General features: G+C 41.2%; 1 protein-coding gene across 1 annotated transcript in view; it reads right to left on the minus strand.

Annotated features, from left to right (window-relative positions):
• Positions 1-4,940: 4,940 nt before the first annotated feature.
• Positions 4,941-19,874, minus strand: part of LOC308588661 (amine oxidase [flavin-containing] B-like) — a 38,228-nt gene continuing 23,294 nt past the window's right edge. The window contains exons 6-15 of the mRNA XM_081197190.1: positions 15,389-15,530; positions 14,786-14,935; positions 13,273-13,432; positions 11,753-11,849; positions 11,007-11,060; positions 9,076-9,133; positions 8,270-8,367; positions 7,358-7,469; positions 6,448-6,510; positions 4,941-6,203 (exon numbers count right to left, since the gene is read on the minus strand). Of these exons, the coding sequence (XP_081053316.1) occupies positions 6,048-6,203; positions 6,448-6,510; positions 7,358-7,469; positions 8,270-8,367; positions 9,076-9,133; positions 11,007-11,060; positions 11,753-11,849; positions 13,273-13,432; positions 14,786-14,935; positions 15,389-15,530 (1,090 nt within the window). The 3' untranslated portion in view covers positions 4,941-6,047. The remainder of the gene's footprint in view (positions 6,204-6,447; positions 6,511-7,357; positions 7,470-8,269; positions 8,368-9,075; positions 9,134-11,006; positions 11,061-11,752; positions 11,850-13,272; positions 13,433-14,785; positions 14,936-15,388; positions 15,531-19,874) is intronic.

Consider the following 19,874-nt stretch of genomic DNA (forward strand, 5'->3'; position numbering starts at 1 on the left):
TTGCAACTTTTCCTGCACTTCTTCATATCTGCTGCCAGGATATTCCTACCAGAGAAAACTTAGTTAAAATCACTGAAAAAAATATAAGTGTCATGCAGACACCACTGCTCATCCAGGCCCTGCAGAGCAGATCCCCATGCAGATCAGCTGGGGCCAGTACAACTTCAACCCAGTGTGGACATGCAGGGATCAGATCTCAAAGACAGATAAGAGTAGACGTACTTGAAGCTGGCTGCTTATAGGTATGTTAAGTTAATCTCTATGTGAACAGGTCAGCGGTTTTAAAATGTTGGCATTGGTCTTCTCTCCAGCACTTAATAATCTGCTTGATTTCTGCTGATAATTAGAATTCAGGTGTTATCTTGGAACAGGACATCTTGCAGCAAAGATGACATTGTTTCTTTAACAGGGTATTGCCAGAATATTCATCTGACTGGGTGCAGAGAGGGGCCCATTAATGAACTATGCACCAATTCTCACTGCCAAGTACAACAGCTGATTTTTCTGACCCCTTTGACATTTAAAACAGCAATACAATAGTTACAGCTCTGCAGTATATGAACAGATACAATGGCTTTCAAATGCATTGATATAAGGGGCAATTAGTGCACACTTAGCAGCACCTTTTTCTCTTCATTGTCTCCTGGACTCTCTACATTCCTTCCCCTCCAATTTTTGCAACCTTATCTTTAACCTGTAGGGCAGCACCATAGTCATTTACAGAAAAGATACAGTGAAATGTTACCGTGCGCCTCTTATTCAACAGCCTTCATCGACATCAATGGTGCACAGAGTCCTTAGTTCACTATGTCCTAAGTGTCACTTTCCCACAATTTGACATATTGATCTGAGTACTGCAATTGACAGTGGGGCATGCCTCTATGCCAAAATAGTTGAATTCATTATCCACAACACACACATGCACACATGTGCGCGCACACACACACCCCTTCAATAAACAAATGAAGTGATGAATGGATTGTCTGGCTCCCTCGAAAGATGCTGGCATTGTAGCCTGCTGCCCATTCCAGAATTGGGCATGTACACACACACACACACACACACACACACACACACACACCCTTTGGCGATGTGGCTCAACAAGGGCCATCCAAACTGTGGCACTAGGGTGAACTTACAATAAGCACCCTGGTCAAATAAAACACTGACCCAGACATTCATTAAAAAATATTGTAGCCATAGCAGCATACATGCTGTCTTTACTGAATCAGTGAAGTGCAGTTTTAAAATTGTGTCAGATTTCCAATCACATATCGCAGAGAGTCAAGTGGCACTGCACAGAACAAGCACTTACTTAAAAATGTCATCAAACTCCATGCTGTGTTATGTGCCTTACAGTCCTATAATGCCTTTCAGAGGAAGTAATTAAATTCCTAGTGTGAAGGGAAATCTCTGTTATGCCCTTCTTGTAAGCTCCACAGAGGCACCTAGCTAACCAATGGAGGCTGCAGTCCTATATCCACTTAAAAAGGTAAAGATAAAGGACCCCTGACAATTAAGTCCAGTAGTGAATGACTCTAAGGTTGTGGTGCTCATCTCACGTTACTGGCCGAGGGAGCCGACGTTTGTCCGCAGACAGTTTTTCCGGGTCATGTGGCCAGCATAACTAAGCCACTTCTGGCAAAACCAGACCAGTGCATGGAAAAGCTGTTTACCTTCCCAAAGAACCTATTTATCTACTTGCACTTTGACATGCTTTCGAACTGCTAGGTTGGCAGGAGCTGGGACCGAGCAACGGGAGCTCACCCTGTCGCGGGGATTTGAACCACCAACCTTTCGATCGGCAAGCCCTAGGCTCTGTGGTTTAGACCACAGAGTAAATCCCACCAAACTCAGTGGCACTTACTTCTAAGGCTTGCACTACACATTGATAGAGTACAACCTTAGATGGACATTTCATCTGAGGATCCAAGCAAGGCAACCTCTGTGTTCTTTTCCTGTAATGTTGTATGACATCATACACATTTTTGTCCATAAACAAGAAATAGGATGCTAGTTAAAGTATGATGCAAAACAGTCGGTTGTAAGTTAACGAAACACACCTCAAAAGATTAAGACGCTGTCATTTTATGAAGTCTAACACAAACAATTTATGAGGTGACAGCTTAACAGTTTGCATCTTCCTTCTCCCATCTGACCCTGATTTTGGTTCTGAACTCTCAGAGAAGTTTATAAATTCATGAGAATAAAACACGCTGCTCTTAAAGATGTTGGTCCTAGCCTTAGAGGGGGGATTGCAACATGCTGAGTGCCCAGTATTTGGCTTGTAAAACCCTCCTCTTCTCCTTTCCCCACATTATCTTAGGTATGATCAGCATTTATCAGCTCTGAAAGATTAATCACTTGGTAGATAAGAAGGTTGAAGAAAACATCATCCCTGTATTGACCCCAGTTCTTGTTTTCTCCTCAGCTAAAGAGGTGATTGGAGATGGCAGGCACTTTAAATTCTTTGCATGGTGCTGGAGCTTAGTGGTACCCGCACCATGTGTTGGCTTGGGGTTTTCCCATAGCAACCTTTTATACTTTTATACTGTTATTGTAAATTCATGCCCAGAAACCTGTTTCCATTCATGGATTGATGTAGAAGAAAGTTATATTGAAATATGTGGGACATGCTTCCAAGAAATGTTGATGAAAGAACAGAAGTTCAGCAAGTTCAACCTCTTGCCTAAAGGCAGGATCATTCATCCACCAAATCTCATAGGCCAACTTCCAGACCAGAGGTAAGACTTTAATGTGCAACCGATTTCTGTTTCTGAAAAGCAGTTGCATTCTCAGGTTCTGGCTACTGCCCTAAAATTTCCTCTGTACCCACGAGTAAACTGTGGAAAAGTGATCCATTATGAAAAAGGGAAAATATCTTCATAACAGGAGCCCTGGGATATTGTTAACAAACCTGTCTGTCCAAAGAATATAAACAAAAAACATAATACCACCCAAAGGAAGAGGATAGTAAATTCATCAGGCCAAAAGCTAATAAACCTTGGCATTCCATTTTGGTCAAGGGATGTAACTTGGAAGTTGTATAAATACAGTGGTACCTCTGGATGCGAACGGTATCTGTTCCAGAGCCCCGTTCGCATCCTGAAGCGAACGTACCCGTGTCTGCGCATCTGCACAGGTCACGATTTGCCGCTTCTGCACATGCGTGTGACGTCATTTTGAGTGTCTGCGCATGCACGAGTGGCGAAACCCGGAAGTAACATGCTCCGTTACTTCTGGGTCATTGCAGAGTGTAACCTGAAAACGCTCAACCTGAAGCATGTTTAACCCGAGGTATGACTGTATACATATGTAACTCCCAGGGAATCACAATGCCATTAGTAAAAGGTAATCCTAGTTTAGAAAAAAAATGCAAAACAACTCCAAGACTTGGAAATCTTTTTGTAAGAACATGACTCTTCCATAATACCCCAAAAGAAACATCATGTCTGTCCTATAGCTTGTTCCTCTGTCTTTCAAAGTCCTAAGAGATGCTCTCTCAAGTTAAATTGGTGCCTTCAGTTCACAGTGGCACACTGCATAGCCAGAGCACAGAGAAACAGCTTAATTCTTGCCAGAGGCAAGCAACAGACTTCCCAACAGATTGAAATCTGGCATTCTGAAATGCCATTCTAGTTGGCCGTCTTGATTTCATTGGAGCTACTTGAGCAGCAAGATGTTGCAGTTCCATTTTGTGGGTAAAAAATGGGCTTCAAGACCCTTCCCACAGTGTACTTCCTGTGTGCCATCTCATTAGAAACCAAAGCAGAAGCACTTTCACACATAGAAATAATAAATCATTTCAACCTGATGAGGATGTTAATATCAGATAGGAAGTAAACATAGATTTTGGACAACAGTAAGTGTTAGTTCCTACTGCAAATCCAGGAAGTGCAAAAGAAAGCTAGTATCATTTGTATACACTTTTAAAATAATGGATCTTCAAGATGATGCAAGTATGACAAGGTTCTTGAAAGGACCTTTCCCATAGCCTCAGAGGTAGACATGGACTCCATGTTAGTTTTAAGATACCTTTCCATATGATACGGTTTTCAAAATTCAAAATCAAGTATCTATTGCTGAAGCTGGGATCCTGAAAATCATGTTTTAATTTAAAAAATAAGTAGTAGTAGTTAAGTGTCCAGTACTCATATAGAAAAGCTTAGAAATGTTTGGGTGCCTGCATGTTTTTGGAAACCCAAAATCTAAAAGGGAATATCTAGGGAGCTGAACTCTTGTACCATGCACAGTTCTTTGTCCAGCTCAATATTATTTCCTCTCTTTTGCCCACATACTGCCGAAGTTCATGTTGGTCCCTCCCTGTGTGAAGTGCAGCACTGGTTTTCTTTCCTCAGCTACTCACAATGCCAGGCGTTTCTAAATGCTCAGGGTACACGAGTCTTCATAACACTGCAGTGGTCAGATTAAGATGACAGACAGGAATCTTTCACAATTCACAAAACAGCGTCAACAAGTTCCATGTGATAATCATCACAATGCTGTTTTGAGAGGCCATTGGCTGAGAGCAGGCTTTGGCTGTAGAAGCTCCCAGGTTACACCTCCAGCTTAAAGATCTAAGTTGATGGGCATCTACTTAAGAACCAGAACCTGTTGGTAGATATTACCTAGATGGACCAATTTTCTGATTCAGTATATGGCTGCTCCTTGTAGATTATCATCTTTGGTAATTTATTCCCTGATTTGTACAGCCAAAGACATGAGAAAGGAAAAGCAACACTGGAAATGACCCCTAACTAGGATTTGCACCTGTATTTAGCCTGAGTTGATAGGTTCCTTCTTCAGATGGAAGGATGTGTCCATTTTGGTTCTCTCAAGTTTCACATTTTCCCCGTCTTAAATTCAGTTCTCAACATTTTGCAGCAATTTGCCATGTTTTAAGAAATACTCACGAAAATTCACCGGCATGTTAGAGCGAATTTCTCCTAATAAACACAAAAGCTTTACGCAACTTTGGCTAATGTACACTTTTTAACAAACCTATTTCCCCATCTGCATTTTAAATGTTATCTTTTTTTTACTAACATCTTCCTCCTAATACCTGCATTATTGTGAACATTGCTTGATTGGACAAGTGCACCACAAAAATGCAGAGAACTGTGCTCCGATTCACATACTGTTTCGGAAAGTCCAAATCTGAGTGCGTAGTGATTTACACTTTTCCTCCATTCCTAGTTCTTCATAATGCCACAAGTCAAAGGCAGGAAGTGACAAGGGGGAGGGTGTCTAACCAGGAGTCCCAACAGCATCAATGCCCCCCAACCCCCTTGCACACTTTAATCTGGTCCTAGTATTTTTAATGACCAGATTAAGGCTTGGCCATGTAAAATAAAATATTTGCAAACACATAACTCAAGCCTTAAAAATGTGTGTTTTCATTCGTTGGGTTCACTCAGGTGTAACTGCTCTTGCATTCTTAGAGTTAACACATGGTTGAATAGTAGTTTGCCTATGTGTGCTAGAAAATGTGCCATGGAGTGGAATCCCTCAAAAAAAGAGACCCCTTCCAGCTTTTTGACAACCCTTCTCTGCAAAAAAACAAACCCCAAGAACAGAAACCAAAAAGTACTTCTGAAGAAATAGACCCCTAAATTTGTGTAGAATGTTGATCCTGGAATTTATTCTCTCATATAATCTCTTCATTTAATTATCATTCTCCCAAAACATTTGGAGGCAATGGAAATGTTCGATCAACTACTTTTCTCCCACTGTGCAATGATTTTTGCTTTGCCACTGTGGTGAGATCAACATAGTAGTTGATTTTGTAAAAAAGGAAAATGTCATGGCAATACACTGGGCTCCACCAGACCACTTTTAAAAAAATAACCAAAATAATAATAATAACAACAACAGCCCACTTTGTACTGGCCTCAGAAATACATATTGGACCGTTTTGCAAGATAAAGTTTCATAGGAGAAATACATGGGATAATTGTGAATTGCATTCATCGCTACCTGGCAAGAGTAAAATGAACCTGCAAATGCACACAAATCTGCCAATTCTTATTAGATTCACAGATTGATTTTCAGTTTTTCACCAGAAGTCCCCTTTTAAATGTGCAGAGCCCAACTGCAGTCGCTGATGTCAAGAGAGCACAGAAGCCAAAAAACTTGAGGAGTCCAGGTACAGAAGGCAAGTTCCTTTCCCAAAAGGTGGTAGTGATTGGCAGGGCTGGGACATCCTGGATGAAAGAACATTCACTATTAGTGTCAGGCAAATGTGATGTTCTTCTTAGGTGGCAATCTTAGTCACATCTATTTGGGTATAACTAAGAGCCATGGAATTATGCAGGACTTGCTTGTGACAAGGCATGCACAGGTTTCACTGTTAGTTACAGATCCTGTATAAAGCATGTCATGAAATGGTTGATAAAATTAATAATAATGCAGCGCTATTTCACCTTAAAGGAAGAACTGCAAACTTACGAGTGATTCTGGTTCTGACTTCCAAATTTCTGCTTCCGAAATCTTCCCCATTGAGTGCAATATCTAAAAATCAAGATAACATTTACATGGCTTCCTTTTATTTCCAAATAACTTGGTAAAGGCTTCCCAAAAATTATACACTAAATGCACGCCAAGGTTTCAGATCTTTCTGAAATGAGTGGGAGGTGCACAAATTCACACGTAAAGCAAATTTATCAGAAAGGTCCAAGATTTAAGGGCATATCAAAACAAGCTAGGCCAAACATCGCCCCCACAGATGCATAAATCCTGCATCTGCAAACCAAGTAAAGTTTCAACTGGCTTTAAAATGGACGGTTTCCTGGGAATAGTCCAAAATACTACAGGCCTCCCCTAATCTCCAATGTCGAATTTCAAGCTCTCTTTCCAATTTTAAAATGCATTGCATTATTTTAAGCACAGTTACAACCAGAGTATGTGTTCAGCAGTCCGCAGCCATGAGAGATCCAGCTGGTGAGACAGGGCCTGTTCAGTTGTGGCATCCATGTTTTGCAACCCTCTCTCAAGGGAGGCTCCACTTTATTAGAATTCCAGTCCATTTTCCTTTCTTTGGTCACATTTTGGGATTCATTTGACCACCACTACCCTTCCTTCTGTGATTTTATGTACTGACTTTCCCATTTTGGTGGCTTGATTGTTTTTGTTGATTATTTGCTTTTAATGGGTGTCTCTTAAATTGCTTGGCCAAACCGTGGAATACAAATGTTTTAACCAACAAATACAATTGCCCTTTATTCAGACATATCAGCAGTGCAATCCTATATGCCCCTATGAAAGAAAAAACCCCATTGAGTCCAATGGGGCTTACTCCTAGATCCGTGAGTATAGGATTGCAGCCTCACAAGGCCTTGTTACTCAGGGCTCACTGTACCTCTCTGACGGCTCTCTCTCCAGCCTGCACTGCACCTTCCATGTAGCCGCTCCATTCTGAAGCCGTCTCGGTGCCTGCAAAGAAGATTCTCCCAACTGGCTCACGAATTACCCTTTAAAAGAGGCACAGAATATGGAAAGCATGAGGGACCCATTTCTCTAATCGTAAGTCAGACAAGAGCATTCCTAATATCATTCTACCACATCAGCATTGCAACCTATGGCAGATTGCTTCTGGCCCCCTTTTCCAACTTTATGAAATCCTTTCTGAAGAGAGGAAAGGTGACTAGAATTGAGTAACAGTCTTCTGATACAGAAAGTTTTCAAGGCACAGAAATCTGAGTTCACATACAGAGCACCCTTGTTGAGCAAAGGCATTGAATTCCAACACTAATTACGTAATTTGTTAGCTTACTACTTTGATTTATTAGAGACATATTATAAACTCAAGAGTTGTAACTGAATGTTAATCAGAGCTGTTATGTATGCAAGGATGCTCAAGGCTAATGGCACTGATATAAGTATAAAACCTTTGCTTCAGATAATATGCTTAAGATATTTCCAAATAATAAATGCTTTATCTTGAGTGAGGAAGTTACTTTTACTGAACACCTGCAAACTCTCACCAACACTTAGACGTTCTAGTACCCCTTTAATTAAGGATGCACACTTTCACTTTCCTGGGATCTCTTGCATAGGACTGAGCTGTTTGGAGCTAATTAACTCATTAAAGGCATGGTCGCCAATCAACAACAAAACATGAATCTGATTACAGTTTTTATTAACTGCTGAAACAAATGCAACCCTCCTGCCAGTCATCGCGTAATCACAAGCTAGGGAATTGTGTTTCATACGTTATCATCTCCTCAGGTTTCTTACTGTAATGAAACATCCTTGCTTATTGTTAACATACCTTCCAAACTGAGTCATTATCCCTGGTGGGAAATAGGCTGTATAGCACCCCCCAGAATACTGTTCTTCACACCAGTTCTTCTCTTCATAGTGTACTGGCTAGAAAGGCAGAGTTAACAGGGTTAAAAGTAACAGAGGAAGCGTAAAAAAAACAACAGAAAACTTATTTCAGAGATCTGTGAGGAGTACCCAGTGTTTTCTCATGTCACTTCAAAATTTACACATCTATTTACAGCTAAAGCCACTCCAATTTGAAAATACAGGTCAGGTAGCACATTTAAAAGTGTAGGTAAAAATACTTTAAAAGAGAAAAGAAAATGGGTAACACACATAAACTTTAATCCCGCTCTGCCCCGCTGCTTTGTTAAAGGTTTCTTAGAAATGTATTATAATAAGGTACAAAAAATATAGCAAGTGCTTGCTGTTCTCAGTCCATCTTTGAAAAAATTGAAATGCAAAATACATCTTTGAAAACCCTCACGTGGTTGACTGAGATCCACATAATGTGAAATATTCCCAAATACTAACACTCAAAGTCAACCTACTGGTTTTCTGAGGTCATGGATTGTGTGTCCAGCTTCATGGACCATGACCTCAGAAAACTAATCCAAGATGACTAGTCTTATAAATCTTCCAAAAGATGTCCAAGAACTGTCCTGGAGCCCTAGAGGAAGATTTGGTGCCAGAGTACTGTCATACAAAAAAATTACTAGAAATCATCTGCTAAAGGAGGAGAATGCATGAATCCCTGCTAGTTGTATCATGAGAGCTAATCATTAATAAAAACAATATATATTCTCCTCTTACATGCAAGGCTTCCTGGGATCCCAACACCTTTGCATAGAGCTCACAGATCCTTCTTTTCCTATAGCAGAAATACAAGAAAATACATATTACTGAGCTTTTGTTTCTGAAACAAACTATAGTTTGCTCTGAATCTGGATTTTATCACCTCAGTTTTTAAGATTAATATTTACAGGGATTGGGGCTATACATTCTAAAGGCCCTCATAAACATCATGGGCCTGAGCCTGCTAGGGACCACCACCCCACACACAGTCTGCATACAACATCAGCAGCAACAAGGCTAGCCCTGTTGTTGGGCTGCTGGCCTTCTGAGTGAGACTGCCACCTGGGGCAGCTTACTGGAGTGTCACAAACAGGCAGCAAACATTATTGTTGCATTTTTAAAGTGAGGGAGGGGGAAGTGGTGCTTGTGGGATTTTCTGCCTTGGGTACCAAAATGACTCGGCCAGCCTTGGAGACTCTGCCTTTTCTGCTTTTCCTCAGGTAGCAAAATTTCTCTGGATGGCCCTACTGAGTAGCCACATGTGCAAACAGATCCTCTGTGTGCAGTTTGAATAGCTGGGCCTGTATGCATGGAACTCTTCCTTTAAAAGGCTAAAACAAAGCTTTGCCAATTTCCTGTTCATAGGAAGATACAAGCAAATGGAAATGACCCCCTTTCCTTTCCCCACCCAATGGCTGATCAGTGGGATTCTCACTTTTAAAAAATGCATTACAGGCTGCTCTGTGTCACAGTAGTTGCATCGTATCCCCTGTGCTTGCTATGAGCCAGTTTCACAAATGACTCACATAAACGGATTGGGCGCATACTGAAATTGCACAAAGGCAAAGGTGGAATCCATGCATGAAAAGAAGCTTTGATGCATCATTGGTGGGTCTTCTGGACATGTTCCCACATACACAAAGAGTGCTGCAGGAGGAGTTCCCCCATCCCCATGGATGCACAGCGCTCATCACCTGTTGCAAGAACAAGGCTGACTCCAGGCCCACCCTCTCGCACTATGTTGGTATAGATGTTATGACCGTCATTGCATATATCAATTTCTGGACTGGGGAGTTGTAGTAACTACGCACCAAATGAAATACTTTAAACTTAGCAAATATCAAACAGCATTAATTTGGAGACCATTGAAACCATCAAAAACATCATTACTTCCTTGACTCCATTTTGTCCTGGGAGTCAAAACCTATATGAAATATATTTGCAGCAGAATCATTTATTTGTTTATTTACAAAGAATATTTGTATGCTGCCTGCTCATGTAGAAGATGTAAAGCAGTGCACAAGATATACAAGCACAACAAACCACAAAACAATACACCCCCCCAAAAAACCCCAATAAAATGAATGGCTTGTCAAGAAAGTTTAAACAGCTGCATAGACCTGTTAGTGCATAAAGGTCTTTGCTGCTGAGCTTTACATGGGGCAACACTGGGAGTAAGGAGGAGGAACTTGACTAGCAGTGCAACCACCTGGTCTGGCTGTAAGTAAGAAATAATAATAATAATAATAATAAATTTTATTTATATCCCGCCCTCCCCAGCCAAAGCCGGGCTCAGGGCGGCTAACAACAATAAAATAATCAATCAAATAATCACACAATCTAAAAATATTTCATCATAAAAATTAATTAAATCAAATTGATGGCAACCAATTAAGTAGAATTATGTGCAGGTTGCCAGAGGAGGGAGTCAGGCTGCGCCCTGACCAAAGGCCTGGCGGAGGGTTGGTTGAGGCTGGTGGAACAGTGCTCCACTTGCCCTAGTGGGTCAGTCTCCACTGATTCTACCACCATATGAATGAATGAATTTATTATTTCGGTCACAGACCGGTTCCAGCTCACATACAAAATCAGGGAAGTCCATATGGGAATGGAAAGAAAGGAACATCTTGGGCTTCCAGAAACAAAATCCAGAGGTTTATTGTTCATACCTTTCCTCTGCGGTGAGGTGAGTCAATTTTCTGCATTTCCGAGCAAGGATAAAACTAAAATACAATAATATAGAACAGACTCTTACTTCTATCATCATAATAGAATCAATAATAATTATAGTTTAGATTAAGACCATATGATGCCGGTGGTTTTCAAACATGTCATAAAGTCCTCTTTCAAGACTTATGCAGACTTGCATGCAGGTAGCATCTTTCCACGCGGTGTGACAACACAGAAACACCAGCCATCTCACTTTGTCTCTCCTTCTATGACATTGTGGAAAAGGGGAAGAATGGATTTTTCTCATGGAAGCACCCAAGGGCACTTGACACCTGGTTGGCACAGCTTATGCACGGTACACACAGGAAATAAGAAACTCCACACTTGCATGTTACCAAAAAATGTGTGAAAGAATGAGGGACCCATTATTTCTCTTCCCGTACTTTACATAACATATGAAAAGGTATGCAGGTTATAAACTAAATAGGTGCAAACTCAAACATAGTAGACTGAGACAAGAATTCTTCTTCACAGACAGCTTTTTATACCCTACAGGACATATAAAGCCAATGTCCTCTTGATTTTCCATAAAGAATGATGTTCCAACTGTATGGTACAGTTGCTCAAGTCAAGCATGTATGGTACATGCTTAAGTCAAGACACAAATGATACTCTCTTCACATTTCATTTCTGATTCTCTTCCTCTCTTAAAAGACTCAGAAGGTGGCTTTTCAGTATTCCTTACCCAATTATTGCTGGAAAACTTCCATCGGGTTTAGTGTCATCTAGTGTCAAACCAATAGCTGCATCCTCATCTTCAATTATCATGGTGCCACAATAATCTGAAATGGGAGTGAAAAGTGAATCCATGTATCAGTAATCTAGGTAGTTCTAACAACTATGTCACTCTCATGCCTCTAAATAATACATCTTAACAACATCTCTTGACAACAGGGGCACCACAGGAACATTAAATTTAATGCAATGTATATGCAGCAATTTAAAAGTCACAATACACAGCTACTTAAAGTGGTTGGGAGAAACTACATAGTGAAAGGGCCTTTAGAAAGCCCTCCTAGTAGGTCCCAGGAAGAATTATTCCCACCTAGACTAATGTCCCCAAGATCACTTAACTGTGGATATTGATTGATTGATTGATTGATTGATTGTATTTTAGTTATTATTACACTTTCCTCCAATGAGCTCAAGGTGGCATGTGTGGTTCTGCCCCTGTCCATTTCATCTTCACAACAACCCTGTGACATAGACCAGGCTGAGAGAAAGCAACTGGTTCGAGGGTATCCAGTCAGCTTCTTGGCTGAGTGGTCCAGCATTCTAACCACTATACCAATTGGCCTTCTGGGAGATGCCAAGAGTTGAGCCCTAAAAGTGCCATGCACCACCATTATGTCTGGATTTCTAGAAGTTTCTGAGGTTCCTATATTGTACTCTGCAACTGTGTGAGGTAACAGCAGGCTTTAAAAAAGAGAGAGAAATGGATAGTTTTTGGGTGGCTGCCAGATTCTGGGTTACCATGGTAATTCTTCAGGCACAGAGAATATCGACAACTCTTTGCATAAGATCTTGCTCTCCATAGTGCACCACATTAATCATAAAGATAAAAGACGTAACCCCATCTTCAAAGCACCTTCCCCAGGGAGGGTCCAGTATCTTTTCGGCACTATTTGCTCAGGCCTTTTAGACTCCCTTTAAAATGCTGTCTTAGTAAGGGTTATTTTGCTGCCTTTGGTTTTAATATGCATTGTCTCTTCACGGCTGTTCCACCATCTTAATGTTAATGTTTGGTTTAATTGTTAGCTTTAATTGTTTGCTTTTAATTATTAGAATTATTAGTCACTTTGGGATTCAAGAACACACACACTTTATGCATCTATTTCAACATGTGGGTTGGATCCAGACTTCATCCATGCTACTGGAAGGGAATGGTGGTGGAAGACAACTTTCTCCACTTCCTCCCTTCCCCTGAAGTTGCCAGAGGATTGGGGGGACCCTTTGGAACAGCATGGGAGGGAGGGGAGTAATAATAATAATAATAATATCACCTCCCTCCCTACCATGAGCAGTATCAAAAACCTTCAGTGAAGGAACCACAGACAGCAAGATTGTGCCTGTCTAGCTCTCCATCTATGTGTCTGTCTCTCTAAGATGATGCTGAAGAAGACAGGATGAGAACAACATGTAAGGAAAAAGTATACTTTAGGGCAATTCTGCATGTGCCCCTTCCCTTCAATCAGCAAGAAATACCTTTTTTCCTCCAGAATGCTTCCTTGTAGTATACTATGCATTTGATGACTGATCCCATAGGAACCCGGCTGATCAACTGATTCCTCATTGAAGGCAACTGTGGGTTAAAGTGAATCTTCATACAAAGTGCAGGAGGGATGGCACTAATAACATACCGGGCCTTGAAAAGAAATACAAAGAAAAATCAACTCAATCTTCACAGGATACTTGAAACTGCTTGTGTTATTCTAGGTGACTTCCGGTTACATTTCAACGAAAATTTGACTCACAAAAGAGGATACAAATTTCTCATCAGGTTACAGGTCACAGAAATTTAAAGCGACAAGCAATTTTTCCAATGATGACAGAAAGGGACCTTTGAATTTTTCCAAATGGCTGAATAAATTGTTGAAAAGGCTCTTCGCAACACAAAGAACACAAGGGTAGTTTTAGATACCATTTAGATACCCAGGCGTCTCCTGGGAAAACAAAGAGGACAGCAGCCACAAGAAAGGAGTACAGTCACAACAGTCAAGAGAAATAATTAGAAGTAAGAAAGCACAATAGCATAAACTCATTAAGGAACTTGCAACCAGCATGCATTTAAGCTTTACACATTAGTAATTTTCCTTAAATTTTTTTTAAAGGGGACAGAAAGGGGGTAAAAAGGAAGAAATACTTTGGGATTCCTGCTTGCTATTGAATCCAGTGTGTTTTGACTATACACGATTTGGGTTTTATGCACTATCCCCAGAATGTAACTCCCACATGAGTTGACTGTACCAAATCAATTATTGCATAGAGATATGGCAATCAAGCCATGGCTTACACACAGTCTTCTACCCTTCCCTGCTTCCTCAGGGTATGAAGGGAGATTAAATCTTTAATTCCTGGTTTGCAGCAACCTGCTCACAATTTTGTTGTCCAAACCTGGCAAATCATGGTTTGTGCAAACTCTATTTGCTTCTAAACCACAATCCCAAACCATAATTTGATCTGTGTTTGAGATCTGCTTTGTGGGTAAACTATGAGGAAGGAATGAGGAAGGAAAGTTTATCATCTCCTCTCTCACAAACAGAGGAAGGAGAGGGGGAGAAAGTGTACAGGTCCAAGGCATAATTTGTTCATGTTTATAACAGCAAACTGTGGATATTTAACGCAGTCAATTGAACACAGTCGTTTGAACATTTTTGTTTGTTGGGATTCTTCGCCCAACTAACAAATGTCCTTTATATCCTCTTCTCCTTATATGACAAAAAGAGAATCCTTGTACAGTGGTACCTCGGGTTACATACGCTTCAGGTTACATACGCTTCAGGTTACAGACTCCGCTAACCCAGAAATATTACCTCGGGTTAAGAACTTTGCTTCAGGATGAGAACAGAAATCGTGTGGCGGCAGCGGGAGGCCCCATTAGCTAAAGTGGTGCTTCAGGTTAAGAACAGTTTCAGGTTAAGAACAGACCTCCAGAATGAATTAAGTTCTTAACCCGAGGTACCATTGTATATATTAGAACTGTAAGCTTTTAAATCACCTCGTATGCTTCATGATCCAGTGTCTCCACAATGACACTTTCACCAGTCTGATCAATGGAGGTAACAGGCTTCTCTAGTTTAACCAGCTCTCCTAGATAATCCATGATCTTCTCACAAATTTGGCCAGAACCTCCAATGAATTTCCTCTCCTGGAAGATAGAAAAAACACACAACATAGTTCATCAGACCAAATTGGTGGCTTAAAATGATACCCAGATGCAACAGATGAACCACAATAGAACCCCCTTCATATTAATATTTTTATTCTGGATGGGCTACACACCCCCAGCACCTTCACATGTTGAGCATGAAGGTCTAAAGGTGGCTTCTAGCCATGTTTGGAAGCCTCTGTACAGCTAAGAATCCTGTTATCGGGGCTTTCAAGCTAGAAGAGGCTACTAAGCACATTCAGCCCCCTTCAGACCTTCCAAATAAAAATATCAATGTCAGAGATGGTGTGGCCAGTGCATGGAGAACATGGAGGGCAGATTCTGCCCTCTGGAGACATTCAACCCTCACTCAATCAAGCTGAACGTCTGAAATTATTGCCATAATTGTTGAACACAAATAACGGGGGGGGGAGGGGTTCTAGTTCACTATACCTGGCCTCCATTGGTTGTTGAAAATATCCTGGATGTCCCACCGCACTGTTTAACATACCACAGGAACCACAGAGCGGAGACCTCATGGGGCTCAGAGGTAACATCGACATTGACAAACAGAGTAGCAAACCGCCTGGCAGCACTGCATGCAAAGCCAAAAGAGAGAAGGAAAATGTTGAGTCTGGCCTCTCCCCTGCCCCACCTTCATTATAGGTGTGGAGATGAAGGATTCTTGCTGGACAGCTCTTACTGCATGCACAGGGAGGGGTGGCTAATATCTCCATTCTCCCTTTTCATGAAATGGGGGGATCTCAGCTCCAATCATGGTGGGAGGGTGAGATTAGTCTTCCCTCTTCTGAGATGCCTTCCCAGTAAGAACTGGACTACATTCATGTCTGCTGAGTATTTAAAGAAAAACAAGATATGCCACTGTCTCCAGGGCACATCATGAGAGGACAACAAATGGTTAGTTAATTTTTAGGGAGGGAAAGAGGTGTTTTTCCTGCCTCAGGTGCCAAAATAACTTTACCAGACTTGGGTATTAATCACTTTAACATGGGGAGGGGGAATGCTCCACTTTGGCAGTCCTAAGTTCAACAGCTACTGAATGGCTGTGTGTGTGCACGCGCATACATGTACATGTATACATACAGTATGTATATGTGTGTATATATATATGCACACCCACACCCCAGTGGACTGCAGCTAAAGATTTCTATCATAGCTATAAATGCCCTGTTGAATGGTCCTTTGAACTTTTCGTTTACTATTCCACTTGAGACTATCAAATAATTCATGTATTGAAGGGAATATTTTTTTTATTAAAAACCCACAGCTTTATAATTTTAATTCTTTTATAAACCAAGGGAGCCAAGAAAATGTCAAATAAGTGAAAACCAATGAGAAAATATTATTCAAGCAATGTTATTTTTTTCTGATTAGTTCTTTCCAGAAACCAGCATGCCCCATTTGTTCCTACCTGAAAGAGCACACTGTGCTTAAGGAAAGTGTTGGCCTCCAGGGAAGCCTGACATTTTGATCTTTTTGTGCATGATTTTGACAGCAGAGTATTATTTCTAAATGATCAACCACTGAAATAGCAACAGTGCAATTGCATGTTATATTTATCACATGTTTTCACATATAAATCTGTTACTGTTCCTCACCTTCTTGAGATGCTTCAAACAAACAAGGCAATAAATAAGTGACCCAAAAAGGCTGAGAGTTATTTCCATGATATTTGAAAAGCAAAGGAGTGAATTAAATATTTCCCTGGCATATAGACTAATATCCTGTTATGAGAGAACCATAACTGGAAGCAATAGACTAGAGGCGAAAATTTCCCCTTGTTCGTGTTTTGATAATATTTAGTATTTTAAGAAATTAAGAAGAAACCATCTTGGCAAAGGATGGGGACAGGATACCAAAATCCCCCTTAATGTTATAACCACTGTAACCATCAGTGATCTGGACACAGAGTCAGAGGCTACAGGGGCACCAGATGGGGAGTCAGTGGAGGGCTCAGAGCTGATTGCTGAAGATAGGAGGCCCCAGAGAAACTTCCCTATAGTACTCTCATGGGCACCTTCCCCTGACCCTGAAGCACCAGTTGCCTCCCAGTGCACATCACCAGTCCAGCAGCACAGGCAATGCACCAGGAAGGAAACTATGGAACAGGTGAGAAGTGACTGTGCACAGGCCAGAGGGTTGGGTCTTTAAATCAGTAAAGCTCACTCAAGGGAGCGGAACCTGGAGGAAGCAGTCTGGAAACAGAGGCATAAAAGACCCCAGTCCGCTCCCAACCTTTGTTGGAACAAGTTGCTCACTTGGAGCTGTCCATGGTCCAGTTTTGATCTGCCTTGCCTCCTTCTCCATGGAATCTGACATCAGACCAAAGCAGGGCACATAAGTCCTGGTTTCTTTCAATCTACTGTTTCTGGCACAATGTTGGAAGACCCTCCCAAATCTCCCCCATGTCCAAATATTTGTTCAATATTTCAGAAGTGGGTCCTCAGAAGCACCTCTGAGCACACCATGCATCACATGCAGCTCTGTGGGTTTTGTCCTAAGTAACAGGAGTCTTCAATCCTAAATAGGTTAGTGGTACAACACATGCTTTCAATCTGTGGCATGCTTACAATCCTGGGAATATCCAGGTAAGGCTAGAAAAGACTGATATGAGCAACCCTAGAGAGCTGCTGCCAATCAACATAGACCAGGAGTAGCCAACGTTGTGTCCTCCCGATGCTGTTATACTATAACTCCCAACAGCCACAACGATGATGATCCCAATGATCAGGGATGATGGGAGTTGTAATTCAGCAACACTTTGGGCTGGATTGGCTATTCCTGGGGTAGACAATGCTGAGCTAGATGGATCAGTGATATAAACAGCTTCCCATGTTCCTTTGACTTCTGGCTCTCATGTTCCAATCAATCCAGAACTAGTGCTGTGCCAAAATATTTCTCCAGAGTTTTATTTCCCTGTGAAAATTGTCATTTTTCCCTTCCTCATTGTTCAGCATTTCTGTGGGTGTAGGATTTTGAGCATGCCTTATAGTTTAAGAGAGTAGTGGTGTGTGCATCTTTCCAGAAAACATTTATTCACCACTGTGCAGCCTCCCTGGCTGCCCCTGATTCCTGATCTGAAAAGCCCCATGGAATGAGTTATCTTATGATGTGTTCCCCTAGGCTTTAATTGAAGCATGGGTACCTGGGCAGGCTGCAGAGTGCAGACTACTGGTGAGATAATTTGCAGAATAAAAGAAAGGACACTCAAGTCCACCCATTGGCCACCTTGAAAGCAAGGTAAGCACATCAAAAACACTGTACCCTATCCATGAAAATTTCACCAAAATCTACTCTCGGTTTTTATTATTTTTGAATGCAATTTCTTAACACTTGATAGAGAACATTTAAAAAATGAGAGAGAAAATTAGCACAGCACTCATTTAGAACATCAGTGCACACATGCCATGGTAGAGACTGCATGCACGCACTCCATGTCTCTGGAAGGTTTTACTTCCATGCCTTTAGAATTAACTATACAGGGAAACAGATGGCTCCTTCTATTTTATTTGTATGTAGTATGGCCCTTGTGGATTCATCATTTGAAATATGTAAAGTTTATAGGAAATTATCAAACACACATAGCTTTCTGGCTGCATTAGAGCCTGCCAGACCTAACTAGGCACCTAATATATGTCGTGCATCTCATTCCAGCATGCTATGCCATATAAAGGCAAATTTGTTCAATTTGTCAACAGAATGGAAGAAAAATGGAGATTACCCTTCAGCTCCATTGCATCCTAGAGAAGGGAAGCCATTTCAAAAAACATAAATCTTGATCACAAAGGCAGATCAAATGCATAGAAGTACATGAAACATGCACATCGATAGGTTTCTAATAAGAGAGAGAGAAATGAGGTTCACCCAAAGGTCTTTCCTGGGGCTTAATATGAGATAGGACTCGGTTTGTGTAGGAACCATTGGTTTTAATTCATTTTTCTAGACCACATTCCCCTGGAAGCTGAAGAAGAGTGGGAGGTCTCACAACCCTCCTGGCTGAGCATTAACTTAGGAATGCTCACCGCAAAAACAAAAGTGTTAAGTCCTAGAAAAACAAACACAGAAACAGAAAAACAAAAAAGCCTAACACTAAAGCAGGGGCAGTGGGAGAGCAAGATCCACCCCTCCACAAGCCACTTCGACAGGCTGGCAGGGCCACCCATCTGTCAATTACCAGGTATCATATGACACCAGGTAATTTAAAACTTTCATGAAGAACTGGGAGCACCTACTGGGTCAGATAGGGAGACACTGGCAGACCACCTTAGCCCATGGCTTGTAGGCTCCCCACCACTGATGTGTGGTGCTGTCACTGAAGAGTTCTTAGAAATGACCTCTGGTAGAAAATGGGACTAACAAATTGACCAGAGTTGCTAAGAGAAAATAAATGAATCAGCTCCCATATATTTTTTAAAAAATGGGCTGTGGCTTTTCCGATGTTGCTTCGCCATTGTCCATGCTGGCCAAGGCTGCTTGGAGTTGGTACAAAATCATACTTTGTAAACCATGGGTTGCTTAACCCCAATCTATTTCCCTGTTGCTAGTTTTATGGTGGCAGATAACAGTTTAATTTCTAGGAGCATTTGAAGTCCTCTGAATTGCTGTTTGGGGGTTTGGAGTTTTCCACTGCTAGTCTGTTTTGTTTATTTGTTTTTTTACTGTTGCTAAACTCAGCAGAGCTTACATGAGTAGACATGCTGTATGATCACACTGTCAGAGCAATGTAGCCACATTTCCACATGCACATTATTTCACTGTATCTCCCAACTGTGAACACAATTCATCATTCACTATGATAAAGATTAATATTACTGTAGCAAATAGATGGCGTTACTTCTCAACTTAGGATGGAGGTGTTTCCTCTAGGTACTATTGCTATTGAGCTTATCAATATGGAATGTATAAAACTGCATCTCAC

The sequence above is a fragment of the Podarcis bocagei genome (genome assembly GCF_964188305.1).
Source record: "Podarcis bocagei genome assembly, chromosome: 6".
NCBI classification, from domain to species: Eukaryota; Metazoa; Chordata; class Lepidosauria; order Squamata; family Lacertidae; genus Podarcis; species Podarcis bocagei.